Genomic DNA, 27,541 nt, shown 5'->3' with positions numbered 1-27,541 from the left:
AAGAAATCAAATTAAATCTTCCACTGAAGTGAGCCAAAAGGTCCATTTAAATAGAATACTCTCTTAAACATGCTTTACATATCACTGCAGGCTCACTAACTTGCAACTACATAGATTAGCGAAGACAGATACAGGGCTCAAAGGGGCCTTCTGGAGTGTCTTGACCAATCTGCCAATAATTTATGCACATGCTAAGAAGCAGCATGCAATCAAAAGGAGGTTTCACTGGCAGTGGTTAACTCAAACCAGATAGATCTAAGGTGGACAACATGTAATTGCCTTCAGTGACACTGAGAGATTATCAATAAGGTTATAAACCCCTCGTTAAAAACATATGGCATCTACTAAAATTGAAACAGGACTGTGTAATACTGTTGCATAACATGGGGTGACAACAGAGGACCAACCAAGCCAAAACACAAACTGGCCACAGTTGAAATTAAAGACAACACTAATGAATACTGGAATCCAAAGTCTGGGAAGTAAATGAAATTTTTTTCCTGTCCAACTTGACTGTGGGCTGAAGAAACTTGGAGAAATAGTGCTTCTTTGAAAGAAACATCTTGTAGTATTTTGCAGGAATGGCATATATGCCTTTTGATTCAGTGAATAAAAATGTGAATGAAATACACAGAGTCAATATCTACCTATCTATATTTATATAGTATACATGTATAGTGTTAGATAGTTTCTGCTTTTAATTTTTTTTTATTTGCTAATTTTTGTAATTTATATATTTTCAGTAGACAATAGTTACATCTCTGACACTTTATTGTCAACCAAAATAAGCAGGAGGCTGGCTGCTAGCACAAGAAAAAACAGCTTCTCCTGACATTATTTATAGCTGCAGCTCTCTATCATCATGTACTTTACTAAAAGTGGATTATCCACTTTTACCTTTTAATCAGAAATGGTGTTTACAGTTTGTAAACAGGTGATGCAGTAATACAAGGGCCTTCTTTAAAAGGAGCTTTTTCTCATTCAGCTACCTCATTGTTCATAGGCAGAAACTGTTTCTAGTTGTGATGGATCTTGTTTGTCAAAAATGAGAAAAGCAGTTTAAACCATTTTATCTGAGACGGGTACCCAGCTATTCAATCGAGCTAATGGAAGAAGGAGCAAGCATAGGTTGAATCACAGAATCATGGAATGGCCTGGGTTGGAAAGGATCTAGCAACAGCTGCTTGACCTCACCTGCTGCACAAGGTATCCATAGGATTCCTCTGTTATCCTGGCTAAAACATCAGATTTTTCCATGTAATATTTTTTCCCCTGACAGTAAAACAAATAGAAAAAATGATAAAATCGAATTTTGTGGAAGGGTTCATAATTAACTCGGTAAAGGCAAGAGAATCAGAAATCAGTTACTCATTGCCATTATTACCAAGTGAAAACATTTCTTTCTACCATCTGCAGGATCTATGCTAATTTTGTACTGTGTTCTTCTCTATTTATATTTATTAGAAAAGTGTTAACATTTAATGATTTTAAAATAGAAGGCTTTTATTTTTTCCCATTAACAGGTGCTACTGTGGAAACTGGCAGCACAGTGCTAGGGTAAAAAAATGACTAAATTAAGTGTGGTGCATTCAGCTTCCACCTATTTCTTTTCAGACTTACATGAAACAAGGTATTGTGATTCAGGTTCTCCTTGAGTCTCTGGAAATTACCAGAGGCTGAAGGCCATGCCAGCATCTCTATTTCTATCAGAGTATTTCACTTTTGCACAAATGTATATATTCATGGGTATACCTAATTTTATCCATGTTCTTCTAGTAAAAACCTGATAACTGTGGAAGTGTTTCTGTAAGAATAATCTTTCCATATTTTAGGAAGTATTTCCGGGCATTAGCACCATTTAATTTCGTAACAGTCAGGCAGCACACTTCCCCCAGATCTTCTTCATGGGAGCCTGCACTGAAACCATTTCCTTGACATGAGAGAGCCATGAAGCTCTAACGCTTTGCTATAAGGTTAAGTTCGTGCAATCCAAAAATTTGAGCATGGTAAGGTTTTCCAGTGTTAGCCCAAGACCTCTGCTGCTGAGGACAAGGATGAGATAAAGGAAAGAGTGAAAAAACTCTGTTTTGGAGAGATTATGGTAGAAAGAAATCTCTGGAAAAGAGGACAAGCCACAAATGGTGCTGAAGGCAATCCTGACAATCAAGGAGCTACTGGGCTAGAAAGCTGGTCTGCAGGTTTAAATACCCTTCCAAAACCAGTCTTGAGATTGCCAGAAATTGAAGTCATAATCTACTTAGAGAAGAGCAACAAGAAGGAAGAAAATGTGCATGTTTGAGGAAGGAACTAATATCAGAACTTTCGCTCTGCTAGGCAAGTTCTTCACGGTACTTGGGGCAGGCAATGAATGCTTCACTTCTGCCAGACAAATTGAGCTGCTTAACAACCTCTCCAGGCCATATTTCTTCCCTTGCAGCTGGGTGCCTACTCAGAGTGATTCACACCTTCATCTTGCCAGATTTCTGGACAGGTCATTTACACTTGATAGGTTCAGCTCCCCATCTGTACAACAGAGATAGTGATACTTCCCCACCTAAGAAAAGTGCTCTGAGGATAAATGCGTACTACTACTTAGGGGCAGCGATGTCAGAGCCTGTATGAATTCCTAAGGCAGGAACTTTGTGCCCTCTCTGAAAGTAACAAACAAGAGCAGCTTTTATATAGACAGGATGCACAATGAACATGAGATGGAAGGGCTCAAGGTATTATGCTTACTCCCAAAACAGACATTTGCTATTATTTTCTCTGCATCTCCTCCAGGCTGTGGAGCCCCTACTGGAATAATTATCTTCCTGCCACCTCAGCTCAGGAAGGCTGATGGAGAGCACTTTTTATTTTTCCCTGTGTCTGCCACAAGTCAAAACTTTTCATTACTGAGGGTGCTGCTTCAGGAGCTACCTTTCCTTCCCCAGGAAGGACAGAAAGAAGGAATTCAGCTGGGGTAGCTGTCACACTACAAGACTTTACCAAAACAAAGCAAAGCAGAACTGATTCAGATGCACAACTTTAGCCTGTTTCCTAAGAGATGCAAGATGAGAGCTCCATCTATGAGCTTTGCTTTGGAAGGAAGCTTTGCAGAACACTACCATAAACACGATTGCATTTTGAAAGCAAGGGCCAGTGATCTGCGTTCTGAAAGGTACAAAACACAGCCAGGGCAAGCACTGGCCTTCTGGGATGTACTGGCTATTAAAAACAAAGAAAAAACCCCAATACAAAAACAGGCTCAGGAATAAAATCTTGAAATACCACTGGCTTTTATTCCATTCCTCAGTGTCACCATCTCCCCTTTCATACATGTCCAGCACTCCTGATGTTCACCGTCCCTGGGAGCTGCATCTACCTGTACAAAGGCAGGTTACTGCCTACCACTGATGCTACATACTCCTCTTGGTAATAGCACTTTGAGGGCACACTAGAAAACAAACATCCTTTCTTTCTGCAGGAATTTGGGAAAATTTAACAGCATACTGTGCAATAGAACCAAAGTAAACTATAGCCCAGTATATTTTCTTTAAATGACCTAACAACATTACATGTTCCATCTACAGATGGCATGGGAAGCGCCACGGTGACTGCTGAGGTTTATTAGCAGTTTGCCACTTACTACTCAGAATAAATACGCAGAATGTTCCCTGGAGCCAGGATACTGACAATGTAACCAAGAGACAAACAAGTATGTTGAATGTGAAGCAGTGGTTACACTTTATTAGATCTGTCAGTAATTCTGTCACTCTACAGGAGGCATGATCCGAGCTCATGTAACCTGTATCTCTGCCCCATTAATCCTGACTAACAAGTAGGAGGCGATAGGTGTTGTAACTAAGAAACAAAATTAAATATAAAAAGAACTATATTTAATAAATATCATGCAGTTTATTCAGACGTCTTCTCAAGGAAGGAACCTGGACCCAACCAAAGGATGATAATCTTACAAATTGTATCCTAAATGAGGCCTGATGTACAAGGGTAAGTAATTTCTGCAGAAACAGAGATGATGACATGTACTCCGATGATTCTGTGACAGAAATGAGAAATTTTCTTATATAATTTAATAGGAAAATCATAATGAAAATACCAGCATTGAAAACAGGACAATGAAAATACTTTTTATTTGTAGCATTAAATTAATCAGCAATTGATACTAGCAATCAAACAGAATGAAATCACAAAATGAAAAAAAAAAAAGCCCCTCTACCTCACTTCTGTTTTACATATTAAATAGGATAGCTTAAGGGCAAGGTGAAAAACACCTGGAAACAGATCAGTCCAGTTTGACAGCATTCCTGTATTCCTGAACACCGCCCCCCTTCCCCTCTCTCTTGAATTTCAGAAGGGAAAAAGTCCACACAATCCTAAAAAGACCAGATCCTACTATATCAAGAAAAGAAATAAACTACCACTACCTGCATGCTCTCTGTAAAACACATCACATAACATACTATCAAATTTTGGACAAAACGCTTCAGAAGGTGATGTCCACCTCTCCAACAGTTTTCTATTTTCCTATCAGAACCCTGAGAAAGGTAGAAAACCCCGTAACAAATCCTCCCTGTCACTACATCACCACATAGGATATAAAAGCAATGGGCAACAGTTTCTAAGTAAATTCAGTAAAATATGACTTCTGCCTGGCCAGCCCTAAACCAGACAGGAGGGAGAGCAGAGGATTCCCACCACAACATGTGTGGAGCACATCTCCCGCAAGAGCACTTACAGCTAACCAAGAACAAAATGAAACAGCAATCATAGGCATAAACCATACCTGCATCTGTACACTGCGTGATACTGAAAGCCATTCACACATTACATAAATCCCGAGGGGCTTGAAAGCTTTTTGTTATGGCAAATAAGATGGTAATGAAACAGTTACTGATGGAGCAAGTGGCATGTGGCAGAGAACTGTGCTTGCAAGACTGACAGAGAGTCTGAAGAAAAAATACTGAAAGATTCAAACCTGTGACCAGTTCTCTGATTTCCAAATCTGTAGTCTTGCGGAGTAACCGTACTAATGCTGGGATACCACCACAGTTTTTCAGAGCAATTTTGTTGTCGTCATTTGCCTTCCCATATACCAAGTTTCTCAAAGCTCCACAGGCACTACGGTGGACTTCTGTCATCCGATGGTCCAATAGGTCCACTAGTAATTGTATTCCACCTTGTCTTCTTATCTGAAACAGGCCAAAGTGATAATCATACAGTTAGGAAATGAACACACCAGTATTAATAAATGCTGTCCAAGGGAATTAAGCTGTGTTTTGTGCAGGCTGTAGGCCAGCAAAAGTGTGCTGGTAGCACCACAAAGCTGCTACATTACACTGCTTTGATTCCTTGTATTATTTTTTTCAGTGGCAACACTGCTGTACTATGACAAACCAGAACCGCTGTAAAAGCAGCCAAAGTTACTCAAGAGCGTTGCCTCATCAAGGCTTCTCATGGTACATCAAGGTTTGCCTTGGCAAGAATTTCTCCTGTACTGGAGAAACATCATCTCCTTCAGAGTGTAACACATCACAAGCTAGAGAAAAAACCACAAGGCTACAGCAAACAAAAAAAGCACTTTATGTCATAAAGTTTTTAGGAATCCTGCCTTTACATTTAATGACTGGGAATGAGAACAGCTACTGTAGTCTCAGTAGGGATAAGTAAGGATATATCAACTAAATTGGGATGAGCAAAGAAGAAAGGAAAAGGAGGAAGTCACCAGAAACATAAAGACAAGGATGATAAATAAATCGTGGAAAAATTGTTCTAACAAGATTGAGGGAGATCCTTAAGTGATGCAGGAACAGAAGTCTTATATGTACCCAAGGTGGCCTACAAAATAAATTTCTAATGTGATATCTTATGTAAAATATCATTCTAAAAAAAGCACAAAAATATTTGAGACAAATGATCAAGAAGGTCAGGAATACCACGTACAATTTGTTATGAAATCCATTTCAAACAAATACATCTTTATTGTTCTGTGGCACTATTTTTTCCTCAAAGAGTAATCAGTCTTGGATCTAACTTTAAGAAACCACAGATTCATAACTAACATTCGAGGGGTACAATGCTTTATCTTCAAGCAAGTTATACAGACATCTCTGAAAAAGTCAAGAAGTTTCCCCATATGTGTAGTTGGCTAAGGCCCAAAACAAGTCAGGTACTTCAGCTGGCCATTTTACATTTAAGACAACAAAAAATTTGAAATACTTGTGAAGCAGTTTTTGCATGGGCATGTACTCTTGGGGCTCTGCAGGGGGAAGTCTTGGAAGACATAAACAGTTAAAGCAGTGAAACAGAAACATTAAAGTACAATGAAATCTATTAGGAATTCAACCTGCACCTACTAACTTCAACATCTTTATGTACAACTGATGGCATTTCATGGATCTAAGCTTAAACGGGGAGAAGCGCTGGGTCCTGTGTTACAGTCACAACAAGCCCTTGCAATGCTACAGGCTTGGGGAAGAGTGGCTGGAAAGATGGCTATTGGAAAAGGAACTGTCCACAGCTGGCTGAACATGAGCCAGCGTGTGCCCAGGTGGCCAAGAAGGCCAAGGGCATCCTGGCCTGTATCAGCAATAGTGTGGCCAGTAGGATGAGGGCAGTGGTTGTCCCTCTGCACTTGGCACTGGTGAGGGCACACTTCAAAACCTGTGTTCAGTTCTGGGCTCCTCACTGCAAGATGGACATTGAAGAGCTGGAGTGAGTCCAGAGAAGGGCAATGGAGCTGGGGAAGGGTCTGGAGCACAAGTCCCATAAGGAGCAGCTGAGGGAACTGGGATTATTTAGGCTGGAGAAAAGGAGGCTGGGGGGGCGCCTTATTGCTCTCTACAAACACCTGATAGGAGGTTGTAGCCAGGAGGGGGTTGGTCTCTTCTGCCAAGTAACAAGTGACAGGAAAAGAGGAAATGGCCTCATGTTATGTCAGGGGAGATTCAGGTTGGATATTATGAAAAATTTCTTCACCGAAAAGGTTATCAAGCACTGGAACAGGTTGCCCAGGGAACTGGTGGAGTCACCATCCCTAAAGGAATTTAAAAGACGTGCAGATGCGGCACTTAGTGGTGGACTTTGCAGTGCTGAGTTAATGGTTGCACTGGATGATCTTGATTGTTTCCAACCTAAATGATTCTATGAATCTATGATTCACTTCAAATAAAGACTGAAAAGTGATTCAGGCTTTGAGGTTCCAAAATTGAGTTATATGAAATTACTCACTGCTAAACCAGAAGTTCTCTCTCTCTTCTTCAAGTTTATCTGGCATATTCTTATTTTTTTAATAACAGCAAAACCAAAAAATAGAACAGCTGTGTAGTGAAAAAAGCATATACAACATAATGTTGTAGCGTTAAATTAAGATGTTTTAATGTCTATACAGTTACCACACAGCTTTGGTCTAAATGTCAAAGTGATAGTGTTTAAAGATAAACTGGGATATTTTCCCTTAAATAGGCGTTATATCAGTACATCATGTGCAACTTTCTGAGCAATATGCAGGTCACCTCAAAGACTACAGCAGCTGGCACTACATGATGCATGCAGAGATATGAATGGACGTTGGTAAAATATATCAACTTCAGGCAGAAAAGTTCACCAACCTTTTGAGAGTTTATGCTTTTGCTGCTCAGAGAAACCATGACACCTTTCAGTTTAGAAATGAGAAAAACAGGTCAAAGAGAAAAGGTGCTGCAAAATATCCCACTGGTCAAATCTTTTCCATGTGAACAGGATGACTTGCAACTAAATTAGCTCATTTCTGGGCCAGAAAAAATTTACCAAGTTTATCTGGGAGAGGTGGGGGGGTGAAGCTTGCTTGTTTTGTTTGCTTGGTTTTACAATCCATTACCATTTAACCTTCATGTAAAAATACATTTGCTTCCCCTACTAACCAGATTTTCAGAACCAAGCATGCTACATGAAGAGCCACCTACATGACAAAACAGATGACATTTACTAAACAGACTAGGAACAAAAATTTATGCATCAATTCTACAAAAGGTGAATCAACCACTGAGCTTCACACTTCAACCCCTGAAAAGAAACAAGATCTGATGGAAGAAAAAATACAGTTAAAAAATATATGAGTTGCCTGGTGTGATGAGTAATATCAGGAACGAAAGAATGAAAACATGCCTGCTGATCTTTGTGAATTATATTTTTAAAGCACAATATGTTGAATGAGTATTTTAATTGCTTTGCTGCTAAAAAAAAAAAAGGTAAGAATGAGAAAAAGTATTACTTTGTAGCAAAAATCGTTCTGTGTGCTACAATTCAGCTAGAGACTCCAAGGGCTCTGTCTCCATTCCGAAGGACTCTGTGCCTCTGCTGTTTCTCTCACTCTTCCCGTTGCACACAACCAAGTGGCATCTCATGCTCCTCAGCAGTTTATCCTGTGGATGCTCTCAGGTGATGGGTTTTGCTATTTTCTGCTCATTTCTAAAGGGAAATGTGTGGTTCTGCTACACTGAGCCAGTATTCCTGAGCTGCACCTTTCCTGTCCAGTCATGATAGCTGACAGCACACTAGTATTCAGCTCATGCAGCTCCTCCTCTCCCAGGAACCTGAAGCCAGGAGCAGACTGAAGTGATTCAAAGATAGTTTCTTAAAAGCAACAGCATTAATTATTAATCTAAACCGCATTTTTGTCAGGAAAAAAAAGAGTAATACAACAGAAATTAAACAGATGTTACATAACACTTTACATAACTTGACAAAACTTCTTAAATTTTACTGAAGAAGGAACCTATTCTTACCTGGGAAAGACAAGATTTATTTTGCTAACTTTCTTAGAATTTCCAAGCTCAGATATTTGGCAGAGTAACTCTGCCATGCGGGGAGAGATGGAGCTGATTTTTCATGACTGTGATCTCCATTTCTGACGCTGTTTTTTAGCTGGACTACTCTCTTGCTTTGCTGGTTTTGTTTTTTTTTTTACAACAGCCCTTTATTCACCAAAAGTCTCACCCCATCTCTGCATTTCTATCACGTATCTATATAGATGTTCAAAACTATACTCTCCAGCAGGTTTAACTATGCCTGACAAGTTGTGAGACTGTGATGGATGTTATCATGAGCTATTTAAATGTATGGAAATAGAGGCAAAGGAAATGAAATTATTTGTTCAAGTCCTTTAGGGAGCTAAGAGCCACAGCCTGGAGGACAATTCTGACCCAGTCTCCTGGGGCAGATCTCAGCTAAGTTAGTCACGGCTCCAATGAATTCAGCAGCGCTACTGCCAAATGTCTTATCCAAGAATGCCAGGATGGATGGATAAGCAGCAGTTTGCACCAATGGGGCATTAAATCCCAATCCCCCAAAGGACTTTTGATAGATACTTCTGTCTCTTTCCTAACTTAAGATGAAGAGAACATTTCTTAATATAATATTTATTGACATATCAGTGGCTGCTGCCTTGTTACATCTAGGAGGAAAAGAAAATAGAATATGCCAGAGTCTGCCTACTAAAAACAAACAGTGGAGTACAAACTTGTCAAGAGATAAAGGGGACAAACTATTCTTACAGAGACCAGCCCCAAAGTAGCCTCTTCTGAACTCAAAAGAATGACCTTCAGCTCTGCAGCACAACTGAGTAAGCCCAGCTGTATCTGCCCATGTCTCAAATGCCCCTTTTTACACCACCTTTTCTCAAAAATAAAAAAAAGAGGATCAGAGTAGAGGGATTAACAATATTAACAATGCTGGGTGAATCTGTGTTGCATTGTTTCTTATGACTCTATTAATCCATGGATACCGTTAATTTCTGAAAGTTATTTTCCTTCCTTTTTCTCACTGGAAGTATTTTGTGTATGTCTTTGGAAGACACTGTTAGAGAGCTGTTAAATACAGAGCTGTGAATAGGAATCTATGCCAATCAAAAACTGAAAGAACAGAGATTACATAATTTTTGGAAAAAAATAATTTCCACAGAAGAATGCACAGAGATGCTTTCACCTGAGGAATCACATGTTTTCTTTTATCAGGACATTTTCAAATTTTCCTTTAAAGTTGGCTCTTTGCCATTAATGTCACTGTCTCCTTGCTGGTCAGAAGCACTTGATCAGCCCCATGATGCCACAACACAGGCAGAGAGGACAGGAAAAGGTGCCAGACTCTCTAGTACACAGATTGATAAAAGTACACTCATGTCAGCTTGATGACAGAGTCTTCTCCTCTGGCATAGTATGAAGTTTTTTTTGCATTACATCTGAGAATATGTATTTGTATCCACACTATAAAAATAAAACTTTGACTCAAGAAGGGGTTCAGGCCACTGCTGGAGGCAGTGAAGATGTCAATTATGTTCCTAATAAGGACAGCTGGTATACCTCATGCCAAGAGCCTATAAGAAATTAATTTATCCATTTCAAGGCTTATCTTTGACTCGATGGGGTTTACCCCAACAGTGGACTGACACATACTTAGTCTACCAGGACTTACACATGACCAGCCCGGAGCATATGTGCTGGTAAAACAAGTCAATAAGACACCCATAATATGTCTGAAACTATATATATATATTACTGCAGGCCTGGGCCCTAGGGTATATCACCGTGTCCCGCAGCCGTTGGGAGGAGAAGAGAAGATCCAGCAGGCAGGAACTGTGCAGCAAGATTGATTTATTTAATTATTTTACAAACTCTTTTATAGACTTTTTTCTTCATAGTGTAATTGGACAAGGATCAGCCACCCCTTGGGGGTGATTGGCTAAAATCCTAAAACATCCATTGTCAAAATATTTTTCTACTATACCATAAACAAGACTTTTCAAGGTTGCAGGTGTTTGGTTGTTTACATACTCTGCTACCTCTTCTGTGAGAGAGAAAAGTCTCTCAAGGGCTTAGAAAATAGCAAGAAAATCCTTGCTAGCAGCATTTTTGTATCCACATATATATATACACACTCATACTTGATTAGTATAAGATTTTGGCATATGAATTCTTGATAGCTTGCTTTCCTAATTCAATACAACAGATTGATTGGATGTGTGGAAGGAAGTGAAACATAGGACATGAAGGGTATGTAGATACTTGTAAGGACACCTGTTTTGTGAGGACATCTGCTCAATGGATGTCCAGTGCATAAACAGAGATGAGACAGGAAAAGTAATAAACCACTGAGGTACACAAACCCTGCAGAGCAAGAGACAGTACCAAAGACCAGGTCTGCGAGGTCACTGCTCGATGGGCTGCTGAAGGAACCACACCAAGGCTTGGAGAGGTTCAGCCTGAGTTCTGTTAACTGGGAAAGTGGGCACACAGGGAGGAATGAATGAAAAGGTCATCACAGGCCCTACAGTAAAGAGCATGCTGATGGGATTGCAGCAGTGTGCCAGACTCACAGGATGTTTAGCAGAAGGGCAAAGATAGGAAAAGGGAGACGTTCCGAATGCATGGGGGAGGAACAACATGAAGAAATAGAGAAGGGCATGATGAAAGGGATTGGTCATCTGTAAGTAAGTTGTGCTTCAATATGCCTGTCTGGCCACACCCCTCACTCGATCACTGCAACCTGTTTCATCTGCTTATTAATCCTAATTGCTAACAATTTTCCTGGATGAGGATGGTCTACATTCTGGACTGGCCTAGCAGTAGTGAACCTTTAGCTAGAACACCTGATGAGAACAGGAGATGTGGGAAAGAGCTATCAGAGACACTGTGGATCTCAGGGATAGATACTGGTGAGACCAGAGTGAACAAAATACAGTTGAGTGACCTCTCTTCATATCAAGCTATGAGAAATCTAGCCCTGGAATCTGGCTATTGCTTATGGCTTTGCAACAGTGGAAGCAAAGTCACAGCAAATAGATGTTATCTGTTTTGACTACCACTAAGGTTTTGAACCCTATTTTGAAATATATTCTGTGAAATCTGTGGAGTAAAAATTATTCTGTTCCTCCCAGCAACAAAGAAAAGAAGCAATACCCTTTCTTTCAATCACTGCAAAATGGAAACTGCCTCTTCCATCCCTTGGAAGGCTACAAAAATTAGAGCTAGACATACAAAAAGAAAGAAAAGTGAAGCTTCATCTTTTAAACAGTTTAGCCAAAGACTGTTAGATAATGAAGTATTCCAAAACATCCTAAAAATACTTCTGTGACAGAAACCAAAACACCCTTCCTCTTCTATTTATACTCAGCAAGTGGGTATCTGAGATATTGTTCAAATTTTGCCAGTAGGTATAACTGAAACATCCTTTTCTGCATTTAATTCCGACTACTCTGCCTTACAAAGTAAAATATAATGAAAACAGAAGAGAAGTAAGAATAGCTTAAAAAAATTGTTAGACTGAGTGATACAGTGTGCTACTAAAATAACACAATCTCCTCTTCCCAGTAAGACATTGTGTTGCACTACTAACAGATCCACATTCCTAATTCAAAGATTAATGCATGGTTAGATGCTTATTTTCCACATTTTTCTTAATAATCACTATTGAATAACTCTTCATCCAAAGGAGGTGAAGGAAATCTAATAACAATCAATCTTTTCTGCACATCATAGATATTAATTGCCAGTTTAACTGACATAACACACTGCATCATCTGCTACTTACTCTGACATTTCTGTTATTAAGAAAGCATGTTTTAATCTATGAAAATACAACGTATTTAAACACATGGGATTATTTTTAATGCCACTGTGTTACATATGGAACAGAACTAAAAAACAACTGACTGCTAGCACAGGTGATGTTATGTATCCAATAAACACCAAATTAAAAGGACAATTCCATTTAAGTCCGCTTCTGGAAATAATTAGTAACAATTTAATGTTCTTAGATACTGGTTTTCTAACCAGCAAGGCAAGTGCTAACTATTTCACATGTGAATGGATTTCAAGCAACTTTGTTCCACCAGTGCTGGAAAGAGAAGCTACAAGTGAGCCCAACCAAATTCCCAAGAATTTTTAATGGTGGCAGGCAGTGTAGTGTTTGTGAGACACTCTTTGACTACAGCCACCCTGTTCTTCTCAGACTCACTGTGTGAGCACACTGGTGTGCCCACTCAGACCAGAGCACTACAGCAAAGTCCAAGACAGCCGCACGGCAACTTGACTGCACTGACTGGTTATACACAGTATCCATGAAATTATTATATTTCTTGATGTCTTTCTGCAATTACAAATTCTCTCAGTTATTTATCTTTGCCTTGTTTACATTACTAAAATGACTTTCATTTAAGAGGGAAAGAACTACACTACTTTTTGGAGAAGGGTTTGGAAGATGGGCAGCCCCACTGCTAGCTAGTTTCAGAGGGCTGATTTCTAGAACTTAAAATGGATGTGAAGGGGAGAAAATGAACCATCAGAATAGTATATGGGAATAATATTCAGTGCAGCAGGTCACTTAAGACAAATATACTGGTTCAAACTTTAAGTCCTCTCCATGATTTCTTCTGATGTGCCTATTGAACAGCAGATAGACAATTCAAAATCCGTACATTGCAAACGCACAGGAGATTTATTATAGACAAATTTACCTGTAACATTATAGGGTAATTTAGCCTCATTAGCAAAGTAATTTGCTACAAGTTTAAAAAAGTGCTGAGCAATTTTAGCTGAAAACAGAGCAGAATGTTATGCAAATTGCTGCATTAACTTCACAGTCTAATTTGTTTAAGGAATCTAAATCAGGGTTTGGATGTAGGTCCCATTTAAGAATGGCTTTCTCATTAGGACTTTTCAGATCAGATAGAAAGGTAACATAAAGCTGTGAACAGTCATAATGTAAATAAATTTAACTACCAGCACATATACAATGTTCTGCTTAAAGTTAAATAAGAATTGTTCCCTCTGTGCTGAACTGCGCTGTGTGGAGAAGGATTGGGATTTTTTTTTCTGTGTCTGTAGAAACCAGGTGGGTGTTTGGTGGAAAGGTTGTGTGACGTGAGGATGCAAAGCATGGGGTCAATACTCAGTAGCTTTTTTTATGGGAGCTTATTTCTGTTACTGAATACAGATTTGTTTTTCCCTGTGTCTCTTAAGTGACCTCTTTAGATCTTGGGGTCTATGTGTGGGGTTGACAGAGGGTCAAAACTTTTTTCTGAACACGAAGAGACTCAAAATCATGTTCTAAAATTGCCCTGAGAAGGTATGAATAAATGTACTGCTTTCTTAGTCAGTAAGCCTTAATGTATTCTGCTCTGTGACACATTTTGTTTTTCATGCTTGGTAGGAAGGCTATACCTATTATAAATCAAAGTTTTAGTGTGATTTTAGATTTTACAAACAAAATCCCTGGCTAGACATGAGTTATCTATAACTGTAAAGCACTTTACCCTAATACTTTCAAAAAACATTACATTTGAAGGACAACACAAGTATCCTACTCTAATCATGAAGGACAAGTGGGATCTTCCAAGTAACACTTCTAGCTGCAAGCACAGAGCTGACCTTAAGTGCTTTTCTGACTGCGAAGGCATCAGAAAAGCAATTTTCAATCCCACTGTTAAAAGCAGTATCTCCTAAAATTAACAGATTGGGACTGACCTACATTATAAACTAACACTGAGGACACACATAAATACGATAAAATACACACATGCCAAGGCCCTCAGTAGGTATTGTAACTACTTGATATTGATTCAGGGTCTTTGTTTTTCAAAAAACGCACAATGCTAAAGAAGGTTCAGCAGCGTGCACTTCACAGACAGTGCAATAGCAATATTAATTTAGGATACAAAGACACTAGCATTACTCAACCAATCAACTGATTTAGTACTGTAAAACGTTAAATGAAAAATGCTGATTAACACCAAAGGTTTGGATCATTTAGTTTCTGGTATTTAAAAATAATTAAGTATCTATCTGAAAATGAAGGTTTATATTTATTATTGGTGAAAAGGACTGACATATATACTTCAACTAAAAACGTCCTGATATTCCTATAACCAGATATCTAGTGAAGCTAAAGATGATAAAGAAGATTCAATTTTTATTTTTTTTAATATAAAGCAAAAGTTAAGTTTTTTAGAGAAAGCAGTAGGTCACTACTTCAAATATTTTAACAGCAATAGAGGAAATCACCTCAGTGTTGGATTAAAATTTCTAAAGCTGTAGTTAACTCCATTCAGTTAAGGTTATCATAAATGTGATTTAGTCAATGTGAACACAAATACCATCTAGGAACAAGATAGTCACCAATAAGACCAAAGAAATTTTTATTTTTTTCAGTCATTTAAGCCCAAACAACAAAATAACTCTATCTGACATTTCAGCTCTAATTGGAAATTCAAACGCATCGAACTTTTCGATGCCTGCTGTAGCTACCTCAGTTTGCCTCACAGAATAAACAACGGGCCTCTTCTCAGATTAAAAATACATTTACAATTTATTACATTGAGCATCAGACCTGATGACCTCTGCTCCCAGGACATTCTCTACTGCGATTTAAACGTGAGGTGTTCTCTTCTTAGAACTGATGCATTACTCTTCAAAGAAGCTCTCAGTCACACAAGAATTTTCTGTCTTGGAAGTATTTTGGGAGCAAGCTACTGCCTCAAGAGCCCGTGAATGCATTCTCACAACATCCCTCTTTGGTAGAAGTTTTGCTAATTGAAACTGAGGCACATAAAATTTAATTTTTTGTCTAAGATCCCAAAGGAAGGCTACGACCCATAATTTAAGAGTATCAGTGCAGCAGAATGCTGCATTGCAGAATCCTTCCTCTATCTCCCCACTTACCTGAGTTTTATAAATGAAGTCAGCACAAGTAAACACCTGCCTCATAGCTAATACACTTTTTAATACCCACAGACCAATATGCAAAATTACAGAATATATAAAAGTATGTATTATATAAAAAATGAGTGTGTGTACATATATATACTTGTACTGGTTTCAAGGTAGGCATTTCTGTTTTAGAGCCTTAGGTATTCTTATGTATCTATAAACCTGTGCCTTCTGCTGCAACCATTCTCAGTAGCTTAGTAACAGCCATCTCTTTGTATTTTTAAACACATTTTGAAGATCAACTGATGGTCTTTACCTTAAAAGTTTGATTTGGCAGGTCCTTTTCATCAGGACTATGGTTTTCCTCATTGAAAATATTTTGCTGCCAACCTTTTTGGTACAGATATGTTGAGAAAGCATCAAATTACAGATATTGATATCGATCTAGGTTATTTTATTTCTATATATAGTGTGCAAAGTCTTACTGTGGCTTACTGGATGATGAGAACAGTAATAAAAAAATATGCCCTACAATAGGAAAGTGATCCTCTGCATTCACACATCAGCCTAATAAATCAGAGAAGCAATTGGCAGGAGAGTTATGAATAGAAAGAAATCCACGGCACATACAGTGGAGCATTATACTGCTTGAAAAAGCTGCAAATATATTTATTGCCCATTCTAAATGTCATACTACCTATGTCAAATGACACTGTCTTTCAGTGTATTACCCTTCCTTCCCTACCAGCCAATATTTTCAAATACGAAAGACACAGATTTTACAAATGTTTTGATAAAACTAAAACATGCTTTCCTCAGACCAGTGGAGAGAGGAACAGTACAATGCAATGTTCTTCCTGTGTCTGCTGCATAGCACAGAAAGTAGCATCTTGCACACATAATACTGCTTTATTTTCTCTTCTCCTAACAGCATAAAAAGCATTATCACCAGATATTCACATCTGAATTTTTTAGCCTATTAAATTTATTGCCTGAAATTCTCTTCTAGGTGCTTATTCTGACTGCCCAGAGCTGAAAAAGACAGAAACCTTTAGCCAGTATTCCCATTTCCAGTGACGCAGACACTGTAGGAGTGAGTGCTAAACCCAGATAAACTGGAGGTCTAGACAGGTTCTTGTTCAAGCCCTCACTCACTCCCTTCAGCCTGCAGGAAGGCCAGAGCCAGGACCCTAAACAGCAGCAGAACAGAAGTCAAATTCTGCATCCCAAAGATGTTTGTGAACACTGCTAACAGTTTGCACTGTAGTGAATAAACAGCATAATTCAAAGAGCAAAGTTGCAATTATCCATATGAAACACAGACATTTGCTAACTACTACTGAAAAATATTTAAAATTTTGGCTCACTTTAAATAATTGTCACTGACTATTACTATCATAGAAAAACCTTGGAGAGAAACTTCTTGGAAGAGTGGGAAAAATACTGTCCTTTTGGCTATTCCCTGGAGAGGGAATAACTGGACGGTGGGAGGGGAGAAACATGAAAGCAGTGTAAAGCAGTGTTGAGATGAAAATACCAGTACACATTCTCAATATTAAGCCCATGATTTTGTAAATCAATGTTTTAAGTTAGCTTGTAAATTTGTTTGATTCAGCCTCTTTTCAAGAAGAGAAAGCAGTATGTTACAGAACAACTGAAAACAGGAAGGCAAAAAAAAAGTCTAATTTTTGCTTATCTAGCATTAACTCAAAAAAGCCCAACCACAACTAGATGTTGCACTACATTTATGAAATAACACACTCTTGGCTACCTCTTTTTAAAATCATGACACTTTACAGGACTGAGGCTTTTTTCCAAGAGAAATGATTTTGAAATGTGGATGCCATAAACCCAAAGCATTCAAGATCCTTAGCAGAGCAGAGGATTAGAAGACAAGAACTGGCCCCAGCAATCTGCCACTGATTTGGTGTGCAATCTTCAGTTAACATCCCAACTTAACATCCTAAATCTTCCTTTCCCCCTTATAAGCAAATGTTACTTCTGTGGGGCTTGTCATTAATTCTTTTATTGAACAACTGGAACATTTTCCTAATCTCAAGTGAAATATATGCCAGGTACACAGTAAATAATTATAATAATTTGGGCACAGTATCTTGATGATGAAATCAAGAATAGCTATGGTTAAGTGATCCCACAGGGATCCAGGAGTGTAAAATGCCACTTCTGTGCTACAGAAAGCACATATTATGGGGACATAGCACAGCACTCAGTGACACTCATTAATACTCAATCAATGTAAAGACTGTGCACAAAACAGAGATGCACCCTCTCATCAGAAGAGATAAATATCATAAAACAGTATTGTAGAAGTAAGATGGCAAAACTAAACATAGAAATGCATTCAGAAATGCTTTTGAAAGCAAGACTGTCAGTATAAGATTTAATTATCAGATAGAAGGTACACTTTTATGCTTTTTTCCTATGAAAAACTGAAAAAACCTACCAGTTTATCCATTTTTCTGGAATTTATTAGCAAAGTAAGGACAACATATTAGCAAGAAAAAAATAGAGTGATATACTTTCATAAATATTATTTAGTAACACAGTGTTGGTCTCTAGACTGAGAAACATAATTACAATATTTTACACGAAGTGAATGAAACAGGGTTTTTATTAGCATTCTAATTAAGACCACTCAGATTTAGGTGGTCTTAACAGTGTTAACATAGTCTATTGTGTCGAGACCAATGTAGACATTTCTGCTTCACCTGTTTTAGTTAATGTTACAGAGGAAAAATGTTCAGCCACAGGCCTGTACTATATGCAATGAATTAGTGCTTCTTTGACTCACACAATTCAAACTGAAAGAAGAGAGAGTATCACGGGCATGGCATAAAGGGCCATCCAGAGCAGACATATGAGACATTTCAAACTGGCACTGTAGTTACTGAAATGCTGTCATAGAAACTCTCTTGTACACCTATCAGTAGAGAAGAGCTTGAAGCAGAGATATCATTGCTTTAGTCAGGAGAAACAAACCATTTATACCTGCCTGCCTTAAAGGAGAAAGAGAACTCAAGCTGCTGACTGCTGGAATGAATAAAATGGAAGGGAGCAGAGTGATCATGAGTGGTTACACAGGTCAGAAGACGGGATCAAAAAAAAAAGGGAAATCAAAACCAAGCAGCAATCATAGAAAACAAGGGTTGCTTTAGAAAAAAAAATTCTGTGGAAAAAAGGTGGGACAAGCCATAGCTAGTGTATCCAAGTGATGGAATTTTGATCACAGGAGAAAACAAGGGCATCAGTTCTATTTCAAACAGAAAGAGGATTCAACTTTCAGCCATCCCAGGTGTTTTAGAAATCTTCTAACAGGACACGAGAAAAGATACCTTCAGCCCCTATATCCCACTTCAAATTAGTGCAGGAATGCCACAGGATGCACAATGCCTGGCAAACTGTGCCCGAATGTCATAGGTTAGCAAGCATAGTCCCGGAAGGGACGTCCTTGCTAAGGGGTGCTTAAAGTTTCCTCTGGGAACTGATAGAACCTATCAGCTGGCCAGTTTGAATATGGACAATTCTCTAAGCCACTTAAAGTTGTGATCACCTCTGTGATCCACATTTAAGAATAGGCAAACTCCCCCTCCAAGCTCTCTCTCGTTTCCGGCGCTGGGACAGGTGGCTGCGGGCCCCGTGTGGGGGCCAGCGGGCCCGGCCAGGCCCTGCTTGGGCCAGGCCGGGCCGGGCCACGGCCATCCTGGAACCGATGGACCTGTTCCAGCCGTGGAACCCCCCCCACTGCCTTGCCGTGGGCAGCCGGAGCGGCTTGGCTCTCCCCCCCTCCACTTCGATAAGAAACATTCAACATTCCAGCTGCAAAGCTGCAAGGCCGAGGTGAGATTAACCCTTTTAGTGCTGTGAAGAGCTGAAAACCTGAGGGAAGAGAGAGGAGATGCTTAAAGCTGAAATTCTGTTGTGAAGCTATGATATATCAGAGTATCCTGTTGTAATTTCATGAAGATATGGGGGGTGGAGTGTTCAGCTCGTAAGCAAAAGCACCTGCGCTGAGATAGGCAGATGCTGACGCAGCTGTAATTTCATGAGAAGTTTGAACAGGGAGAGATGGAAACAATGAGGACTTTTGCTCCAAACGGGAAAGGAGAAAACCTCAGTTCCTAGAGATGAACCAGATGAGGACTTTTGCTCCAAACGGGAAAGGAGAAAACCTCAGTCCCTAGAGATGCTCCCAGAGATAGTCCTAACGATGAAGATGATGAAGACCCTTTGCTCCCAGGGAAGGAGAAGGGCCTCTGTTTTTGTTTCTGAATGGCTCAACCTTAAAACTGTACCCCAAAAAACTTCAAGAGTGGACCCTCGAAAGTAGTTGCGGGAAAAGCTGCAAGTCGGGGGAAGGGACTCACACGCGAGCAGAGAGACTCCTCTTCCTAAATGGACTGAACAATATTTGGAAGTGGGCGGCTGTCTCGTTGTGATAATGTTTTCATAGCATGAGCAAGAAGAGACTTCTCTTTCTAAATGGACTGAACAAGGTTATTATGGAAGTGGTAAACAGACTGAACATCTTAAGGGTTGTCTTTTCACATTGTCAGTGGGAGAAGGGAGGAAGGTGGGGGGAGGAGGAGAGTTCTGAAGGTGGTATAATTTCTTTTTTCTTCTTTTAGGTCTGTTAATAAACTTCTTTATATTCTTTCAAGTTTGGTGCCTGCTTTGCGTTTCTCCTAATTCTTATTTCACAGCAGATAAACAGTAATGAGTATTTTGGACCAAACCACTACACTAAATTGGTGTTTCCGCCCGGTTCAAACCGAACCCGCGACACCACACAAAGTGGTAGAATAGGAAATTCCTTGTTTTGCTGTGGTGAATTAATTCCTTGGTTTGCTTTCCTTGCGTGTGTGGCTTTTGCTCTCCTTATTAAACTGTCTTTATGTCATCTCTTGAGTTTTTTCACTTTTACCCGTTTTTCTCCTCCATCCCACTGTGGGGAACTGAGCGAGTGGCTGCGTGGGGTTTAGCTGCTGGTTGGGGTCAAACCACGACAGAGGAACAGCCCTCACAAATGTTTTCAACCTGAAGCCACACAGGAGTTGATATTGACAGGTTGTTGCCAACTTATCACCCTTAAGAAGAATAAAAGTAAATAATCAAAGAAGAATAAAATTAACATCCCCATTTACAGGAGTGCCCATCGACATGCAGGGCTAAAAACGGGCCATGGGCTTGAAACTTAGTCAAGTGCTTTCAGTATAAACCTTTTTTATTTCAAGTACATTCATGTGTAGAGCTTTTACTTAACATGTTCATCATTTGTGACACCCTCACATATTTACCCCTTTCTCTTCTCTGTCTGATGATAATGAAACATAAATATGTGATTTTTTTTGTGTCACAGAATGATAGGAGTGTTTTTGAGTCATAGGTATGCTAGAGAAAGCCACAACAATGGCTTTCTTGTCACAGTTTGGTTTTGTAATTCTTGTCACAGTTTGGTTTTGTAATTATCAACCCCTAGCTGACCAAGTGTCATTTAGTAATTTCAGGTCAGTTATTTTACACTTTGAAGTTACTTCTCATGTAAGGTGCATGCAGTACACCAGAAATACTGTAACAGTGTAGCCTCTGTTGGTTGAAATTCATTCTTTAAGTATGACTAGTTCAAAAGCTCTTTGGAAAAGTAACATTAAAATACCAATAAATTTTGAGGTGGAACGAAAAATGGCATTCTGCATGCTAAAGAACAAACACCTTGAATGTAGTGGGATAAGAAGTAGCCATATATCTATTTGTATGCCTTGTCCTCCTTGTCTTACTGTGAAGAGTGAGACTCCCTGGTGTTGTTGATGGTTCTGTGTGGAAGTTACATCTCACTTGCTTCAGTGTAAAATCATATGGCTGAATAACAAAATGCTAAGAGTGGAAAGCCTTGCTGCAGAAACTATTTCAACAATGCAAACTATGACAATTTACAAAAGACAAATCAAAGCATTTCCAAAAATACTTTGAGTGCAAGGTATAAAAAACCAAAACAAACAGCATTTTGTCTTTGAATATTTGACAGTAAATAACCCATCAATAAAAACTCCCAACCTTTATTGCAAAACAATACACCATCTGTTGATTGATTTCTTAGAAAACAAACTAGAGATCAGTAAGAACTTGAAAGGGAAGTCTTGTAAAATCTTCGTCAGTGAGGCTTTAGAAAATAAAAAAAGAAAATTCTTACATAAAGACTGTTTCTGAGTATGCCACTGGGTGCTGCTTTACTTTGTTTGCATAATTTCTACACAAAAAACTACACAGAAAGTGTATTAAAAATGGTCTGCTTGACATCTAACTGCAGGTGTGAGTACAGCTGCCCAGGGTGATGGGGGCACAGACCCAAACTGTACTGCAGTAATCTAAACATAGGTGAGCAAAAGCATGAACATCTTAGTGTTCGTTTTAGGAATCAGGTACAGGCAAGAACCTTTTCATACAAAAAGTCATCATTACAATAGGAAATTTCTTGTGAAGCCATTGAGGGAAGTAGTTCTCAAATTGTAAAAATTTACCCATAGAGTTGTTTTAACATATGAAAATCATGGTTATCAAAGTACCATCAAAATGTTTATAACCAAACAGGGAAGTATAATTTCTCCAAAGGTATGCAGGTGTTGTCTGCACTAAAATGCACTCTCAACAAATGCTGTAGAGTCTGTCTGAAATTACTACATTACTTTTTGGTATCACCTGTGAGATACTTCTTTCATTTAAATGAAATATTATGTCTATATCTTCTTGCATGCAGAGATTAAAGGAGTTCTCATAATGTCTTTAATGGAAAACTGACAGTATCATCAGTGTACAAGCTAAATTCTGGCCTTTAACGGAAGTGATTTTAGAGGTAAAAGGAGAAAAGCAGGGTTATGTATGGGAAATCTGAATCCAGAACTATAATCCTTCTTCAAACACATAGGGAAAAAAACAACACAAAGTCATTTGGGTTAGGAAAGACATCTAAGATCATTGAGTCTGACCATTAACCCAGCACTGCCAAGTCCATCACTGAGCTATGTCCCCTAAGTGCCACATCTATACGACCAGCCCCTTCACCAGCTCCGTTGCCCTTCTCTGGACATGCCCCAGCACCTCAGTGTCCCTCTTGCAGTGAGGGGCCCAGAACTGGACCTGCTGGGAAGGAATGCATTCCAGCATTCCAACTCTCTTCCCCAAGCCCTCAGCATGGTAAGATACTCTGCTTTCTCTGTCTATCCTTATGGAAACAGAGGGGAATTTCGCAGAACACTGTAGAAATCAAATCAAGATACCCTCTGAAGATTATGTAAGCACTTCCAATCCCCCCCTCTGGATCCTTCAAATATGAAGATTTCTGTCAGTCAGTCTGTCAGTCTAAAGGCAACATTATGGACTGTTTCTCCATCACCCCATACTAAGTGCAAGTATTCCCTGGGAGAAAACCATGCTAGAAACAGGCATGTATGTATCCTTGACCATCAGGAATCTAGCAGTGCAGTGGATGACATCGAAGTTACTACAACACTGCAACTATGTATATTACAAAGAAGATAAACAAGAGGCTAATGGAGTTTATGTGAACAAGCAGGGTACTGTGTTGAAAGGGTGCTGGCACTCTCTAAAGAACTCACAGAAGAAGATGTAGAAACACCTTTAGTTTAATGACAAAACAAATGTGAATGAAGGGCTTCAGCGAGTTGGAAAATAGATCCTTTCAGTGTGCAGTCACTCAGTTCTTAGAACTCCATGTAATAGTGTCTGGACTGATACTTTTCTTCTGAAGGGAGTCTATGGAAATGCTCTCCAAGATAAAGAGGACACTGCCCAATTCAGCAATATTTATGAAGGATGCAAGGAAAGGCTTCAGGCAGGACAGTTCAGCAGTTGCAGTTCTTTTATTTGGCATCTTTGAATTATTTTCCTGAGAGGAGAATCTCAAGTGTTGTGACTTTGTTGGCAAAAATTAATTTTCTAGCTTGAGGAAGGGAATCATTGGTGCCAAAACCCCTGAGTGACCTGTTACACCTTTGCAGCTGATGGCAGGCTGCCATTTTCCATGACAGCAAAACGGTGTTGGCGTGTGAAACTGCACAATTCAATCCCTTTATATGGTGACCTCATACAAAGGAGGAAAATGTCATTATAGGAAGAAAAAAATGCTGTGGAAGAATGAATCCTGTGTTTAATAGAATGTGCTCTTTTAAAGAAATGTCCTCTGCTGAGTATTCTAAAATGCTTCTCTTTTCTTATATCCCCTGTCTGTTCCTTCTTGGCATCCAGGAGCAGCTACTCTGGCTCCGTTCACAATCTCGCCATTGTTGGTATAAGAGGCCTCTCCTGAGGAGAAAATACCATCTGAAAGGGTCTTCTTATGCTCTTCTGCCTGATCAGCTTTTCAAATATCTGATCAAAACTTTTTCCCTCCTTCCCTTTTGCCTTTTAGTTACATTCTTCACTGTCACCAGTGAAAAAACAGTTTATATCAGGAATTACTGAAGTATTCTGAGATTCTGAATTTTGGCATTATTATGCCTAACTGTAATGGGGTGCCTGTAATGTTTACAATCTTTAGACTTCTGCCTCCCTATGTCCCCTTCTACACATGTGAGACCTTCAGTGATGACTGGTCACTATTCTAAAAGAGATGAAAAATCTAACTATCAAACATTAGCAAAAATAATCCAATTTCTTCAACTCCATTCTAATGTCTGCTGTACCACATAAGTACCCAGCACAGGGAATAAAGGTAGAGAATGAGAAGCACTACTGAGAGCATGTATAGCACCTGCCTTGCAGTCGGCAAGACTTAAAGAGACTCAGCAGCAGCATTAGTGAAAAACTTTCAGATTAGAGCAGCAGTTACAATCGTACTTTGAAATAAAGACTGGCACTGAATGGTTTTGAGCAGCATAGAAGTGGCAGCACCTGCAAGAAATAACATCACCATCTTTATCAATGGCCAGTGTTTACTGCATTTTCCTATTGCTGTTCTGCTGTGTTCAGGGCTGGAAGGGGAAAAATACAAATTCTTCCAGTAATCTAAAACCTAATTCACTCCAGAAGTTGGGTTTTTTTGTGGAAAAGTAAATTACTTCTGACACCTTAGCATCCAGCCTGGGACATCTTCACATAAACAGTTACCAACTTGGTTTGCAAGTACTTTAAGATAGAGAAGGGGATTTGCAGACCTCATTGCTACGTAAGACTGAGCAGGACATTTACGCTGATGCAGCAATAAAGGTGCATTTCCAGTCACATCACCAAATTCATAAGCACACCTGTGATCAGTGTGCTTTAGAAATAACACCTACCATAAAGAATATGGTCATGAAGGGAAAAACAGCTCTAGTTTCCCTGGCCATGCATCAAACATTTTTGACTATCTTTTTCTTAGTTGTTATCTGGAGAGCATTTCCACTTCCTTTCCTTGCGGTGGGGGGGGGGGTTCAGAGGAAGCAAGGGGTAGTGTTCCTCACTTCAGCCACAGAAATCAAAATATTTTAGAATATAAAAACAGAATGGTGAAACTATAAAAGATACTAGGAATCTCAGAAATGTATATAGTCACAGTTGCTAATTTTTATTTCTGCCTAAAGTTTAGGCGACAGTGTTCAACAAAAGGAATATAAGGTAGGTCTTTGTCCTACCAAATACATGAGGAGAAATTTTATACATATCCCACAAAATTATGAGAGTAGGACAAGTCTGCCACTACACAAAAACAAAACTGGAAGACTGAAAGAATGGTCAGGTTCAGAGGACAGATAATTAATCATCTTTCTGTGTAGGTGACACAGTATAAATCACGCTTAAAAGAAGAATAAAAAATGTATTTCAAAACAGTTATTTCCAGAAACTCTGGATGAAATAGCCATTAATTGCAGTGTGACAATTCAATGCTCAATAGTGGTAAAGGCAAGAGAACTTTTGTCTCCTGTCAGATTACTCCAGAGCTGAAACTTTAACAACTGCATTACATTTCAAATTCAATACAACCAGGTAAATAAACTAAACTGTTGCAAAATATTATTCTTTCTGTGCATGCATGTTCAAGTGTACATTAAAGATTAACACTTAACAAATTATTTAGTGAATTCAATTTGCTTTTTCCTCAATGCCTGTCAGGCACAAAAATAGCAGCAGCATTCTTTACTTACACGTATCTGTGTTTGTCTTTCCTCTAGGATTTGAAAGACCACCAAGACAGTTTCTTCTCTTTAGCCCAAGACCTTTGCTATATTAAAGCTAGGTATTTTGTCAAAGAGCAGTTTTCTCTGCTTCGAAAGAATTTTTTGCGGTTTTTTTTGCACTGTAATCTCAATAAGAAATTGCAAGGAAAATATGATGTATCCTGGTGCTTTTTTCCTTGTGTCAGAGCTGGCAGGGTTCCCTGCAACCACATGCAGCAGGACTGGAATGCTGCTATCCATGAAGAAGAAATTAAATATTAAATGTGGTCATTCTCAGACAGAGGAGAACTGGCCACAACACAAAACTACAATGCAAATACTTCACAGAAAAGAGAATTTTTATACCAGTTTCTGTTATTTTGGTGTTAGTTCAACTCATAATTCAGAAACATCCTTAACAGTTATCAAGGAAGTTGTCCCAGGCAGGTTTAACAGGACCACTCAGGTTCCTCTGGCTGGGTATAAACCTAGGAAGAATCGGGGGTAACTGCTGTGATACCCCCTTATCAAAAGGATTTTGAACTCTCCCACAAAAGGTTACTCGAGAAACTGTGATTCAGTGGAAGTTCAAGCAGGCCCTAGGCACACTACTGAGCCATTTGGGTAGACCCTGATACCAACAAACAAACACAGAAACTGTTTCAAGTGCTCTGCTGAGTCATGATCTAAACACAACAGGACTTACCATTAAATAATTTTGGTTGGTACATAGATAGATACAGATAGAGGTAAAATAGTTTGATAATGTTGGGTGCTTTAGTCTGAAAAGCTCCAAAAAGCATTTGAAAAGCACACAATACATCCCATTATTTTGTCATCTTACAAAAATCCAAAGTACCAGAAGTTTGAAAGCATAGTCTCAGATGAACTGCTTTAAGAAAGGTATTTTGGTTTGTTTCCATGGCATTTTATGTATTACATAGTGAGCAGTATATGAAAGTCCTGAATAATAACAAATGAAGTGGGGGAAATCCTTGTTTTATCTGCTATCCTTTCTCACAGAAGCAGCTCAGAACACTGCCTAGTACTCTACTGGTTTATTTACTTGCCTTCACCCTTCCAGCTCATGAGCCTGAAGCTTACAAAGGCTGATGTCCTGCTGGGATGGGTGAGATTAACAGTGATCGGACACCTTTTTTCCTAAATGGTTAGCAACAGAAATTAAACCGTCTGCTTCCCTCAAATGACAGCTACTTGAGGGCTCTCAATCTATGCTTAACAGGAGGCAGCAGAGACTGTGCAATGAGTAAATTACTCTAATAATTTAGTTAAATTTAGCCTTTCTCAGAGATGAATCAAATCTTTTACTGAAAAACTAATTTCTGATTAATGATAAGAGTCGAGTACAGAGAGAGTGTGCAGTTAAAATTTTCAGTGATACCTGTACCACAGTTCTCCAGTGCACAAACATTTCTCACTTTAACATTAATGTAAGTATTTTTTATTACTAATTCTAAGATGTTTGAGGTGATGTATGCAATCAGGGCAGTTCTGCCAATGCCAGCAGAATACATGCTTACTCACTAAGGAATTTCCTCAGCATGAGAAAGCCTGAAGTGAAAGCTCTATAGTGGGATAGATCCACTGAGTGGTTTGTGCTGAGGGTGAGGAAGATGAAGCACTACCAAGCCAGCGTCACTGCACAGTTCTGACAGATAAGCAATAGCAGCT

The 27,541-nt window shown here is 39.1% G+C and overlaps 1 protein-coding gene across 5 annotated transcripts in view; it reads right to left on the bottom strand.

Annotated features, from left to right (window-relative positions):
• The window catches only part of CTNND2 (catenin delta 2), a 288,488-nt gene that overhangs the window by 139,869 nt on the left and 121,078 nt on the right, over nucleotides 1–27,541 (bottom strand). For all 5 annotated transcript variants that reach the window (XR_006019595.1, XM_042048673.1, XM_042048671.1 and 2 more), the window contains one exon: nucleotides 4,979–5,192. Coding sequence is in view for 4 of the 5 variants with exons in the window: in XM_042048673.1 (XP_041904607.1) it covers nucleotides 4,979–5,192 (214 nt within the window). In the remaining variant the exon portion in view is untranslated. The remainder of the gene's footprint in view (nucleotides 1–4,978; nucleotides 5,193–27,541) is intronic.

Source organism: Corvus kubaryi, unplaced genomic scaffold, assembly GCF_017639235.1.
Source record: "Corvus kubaryi isolate FWS band 111438036 unplaced genomic scaffold, C.kubaryi_AGA036_p1.0 68, whole genome shotgun sequence".
In the NCBI taxonomy this organism is placed as follows: Eukaryota; Metazoa; Chordata; class Aves; order Passeriformes; family Corvidae; genus Corvus; species Corvus kubaryi.
Note: the sequence above shows the minus strand (reverse complement) of the source record. Positions and strands in the feature narration are given on the sequence as shown.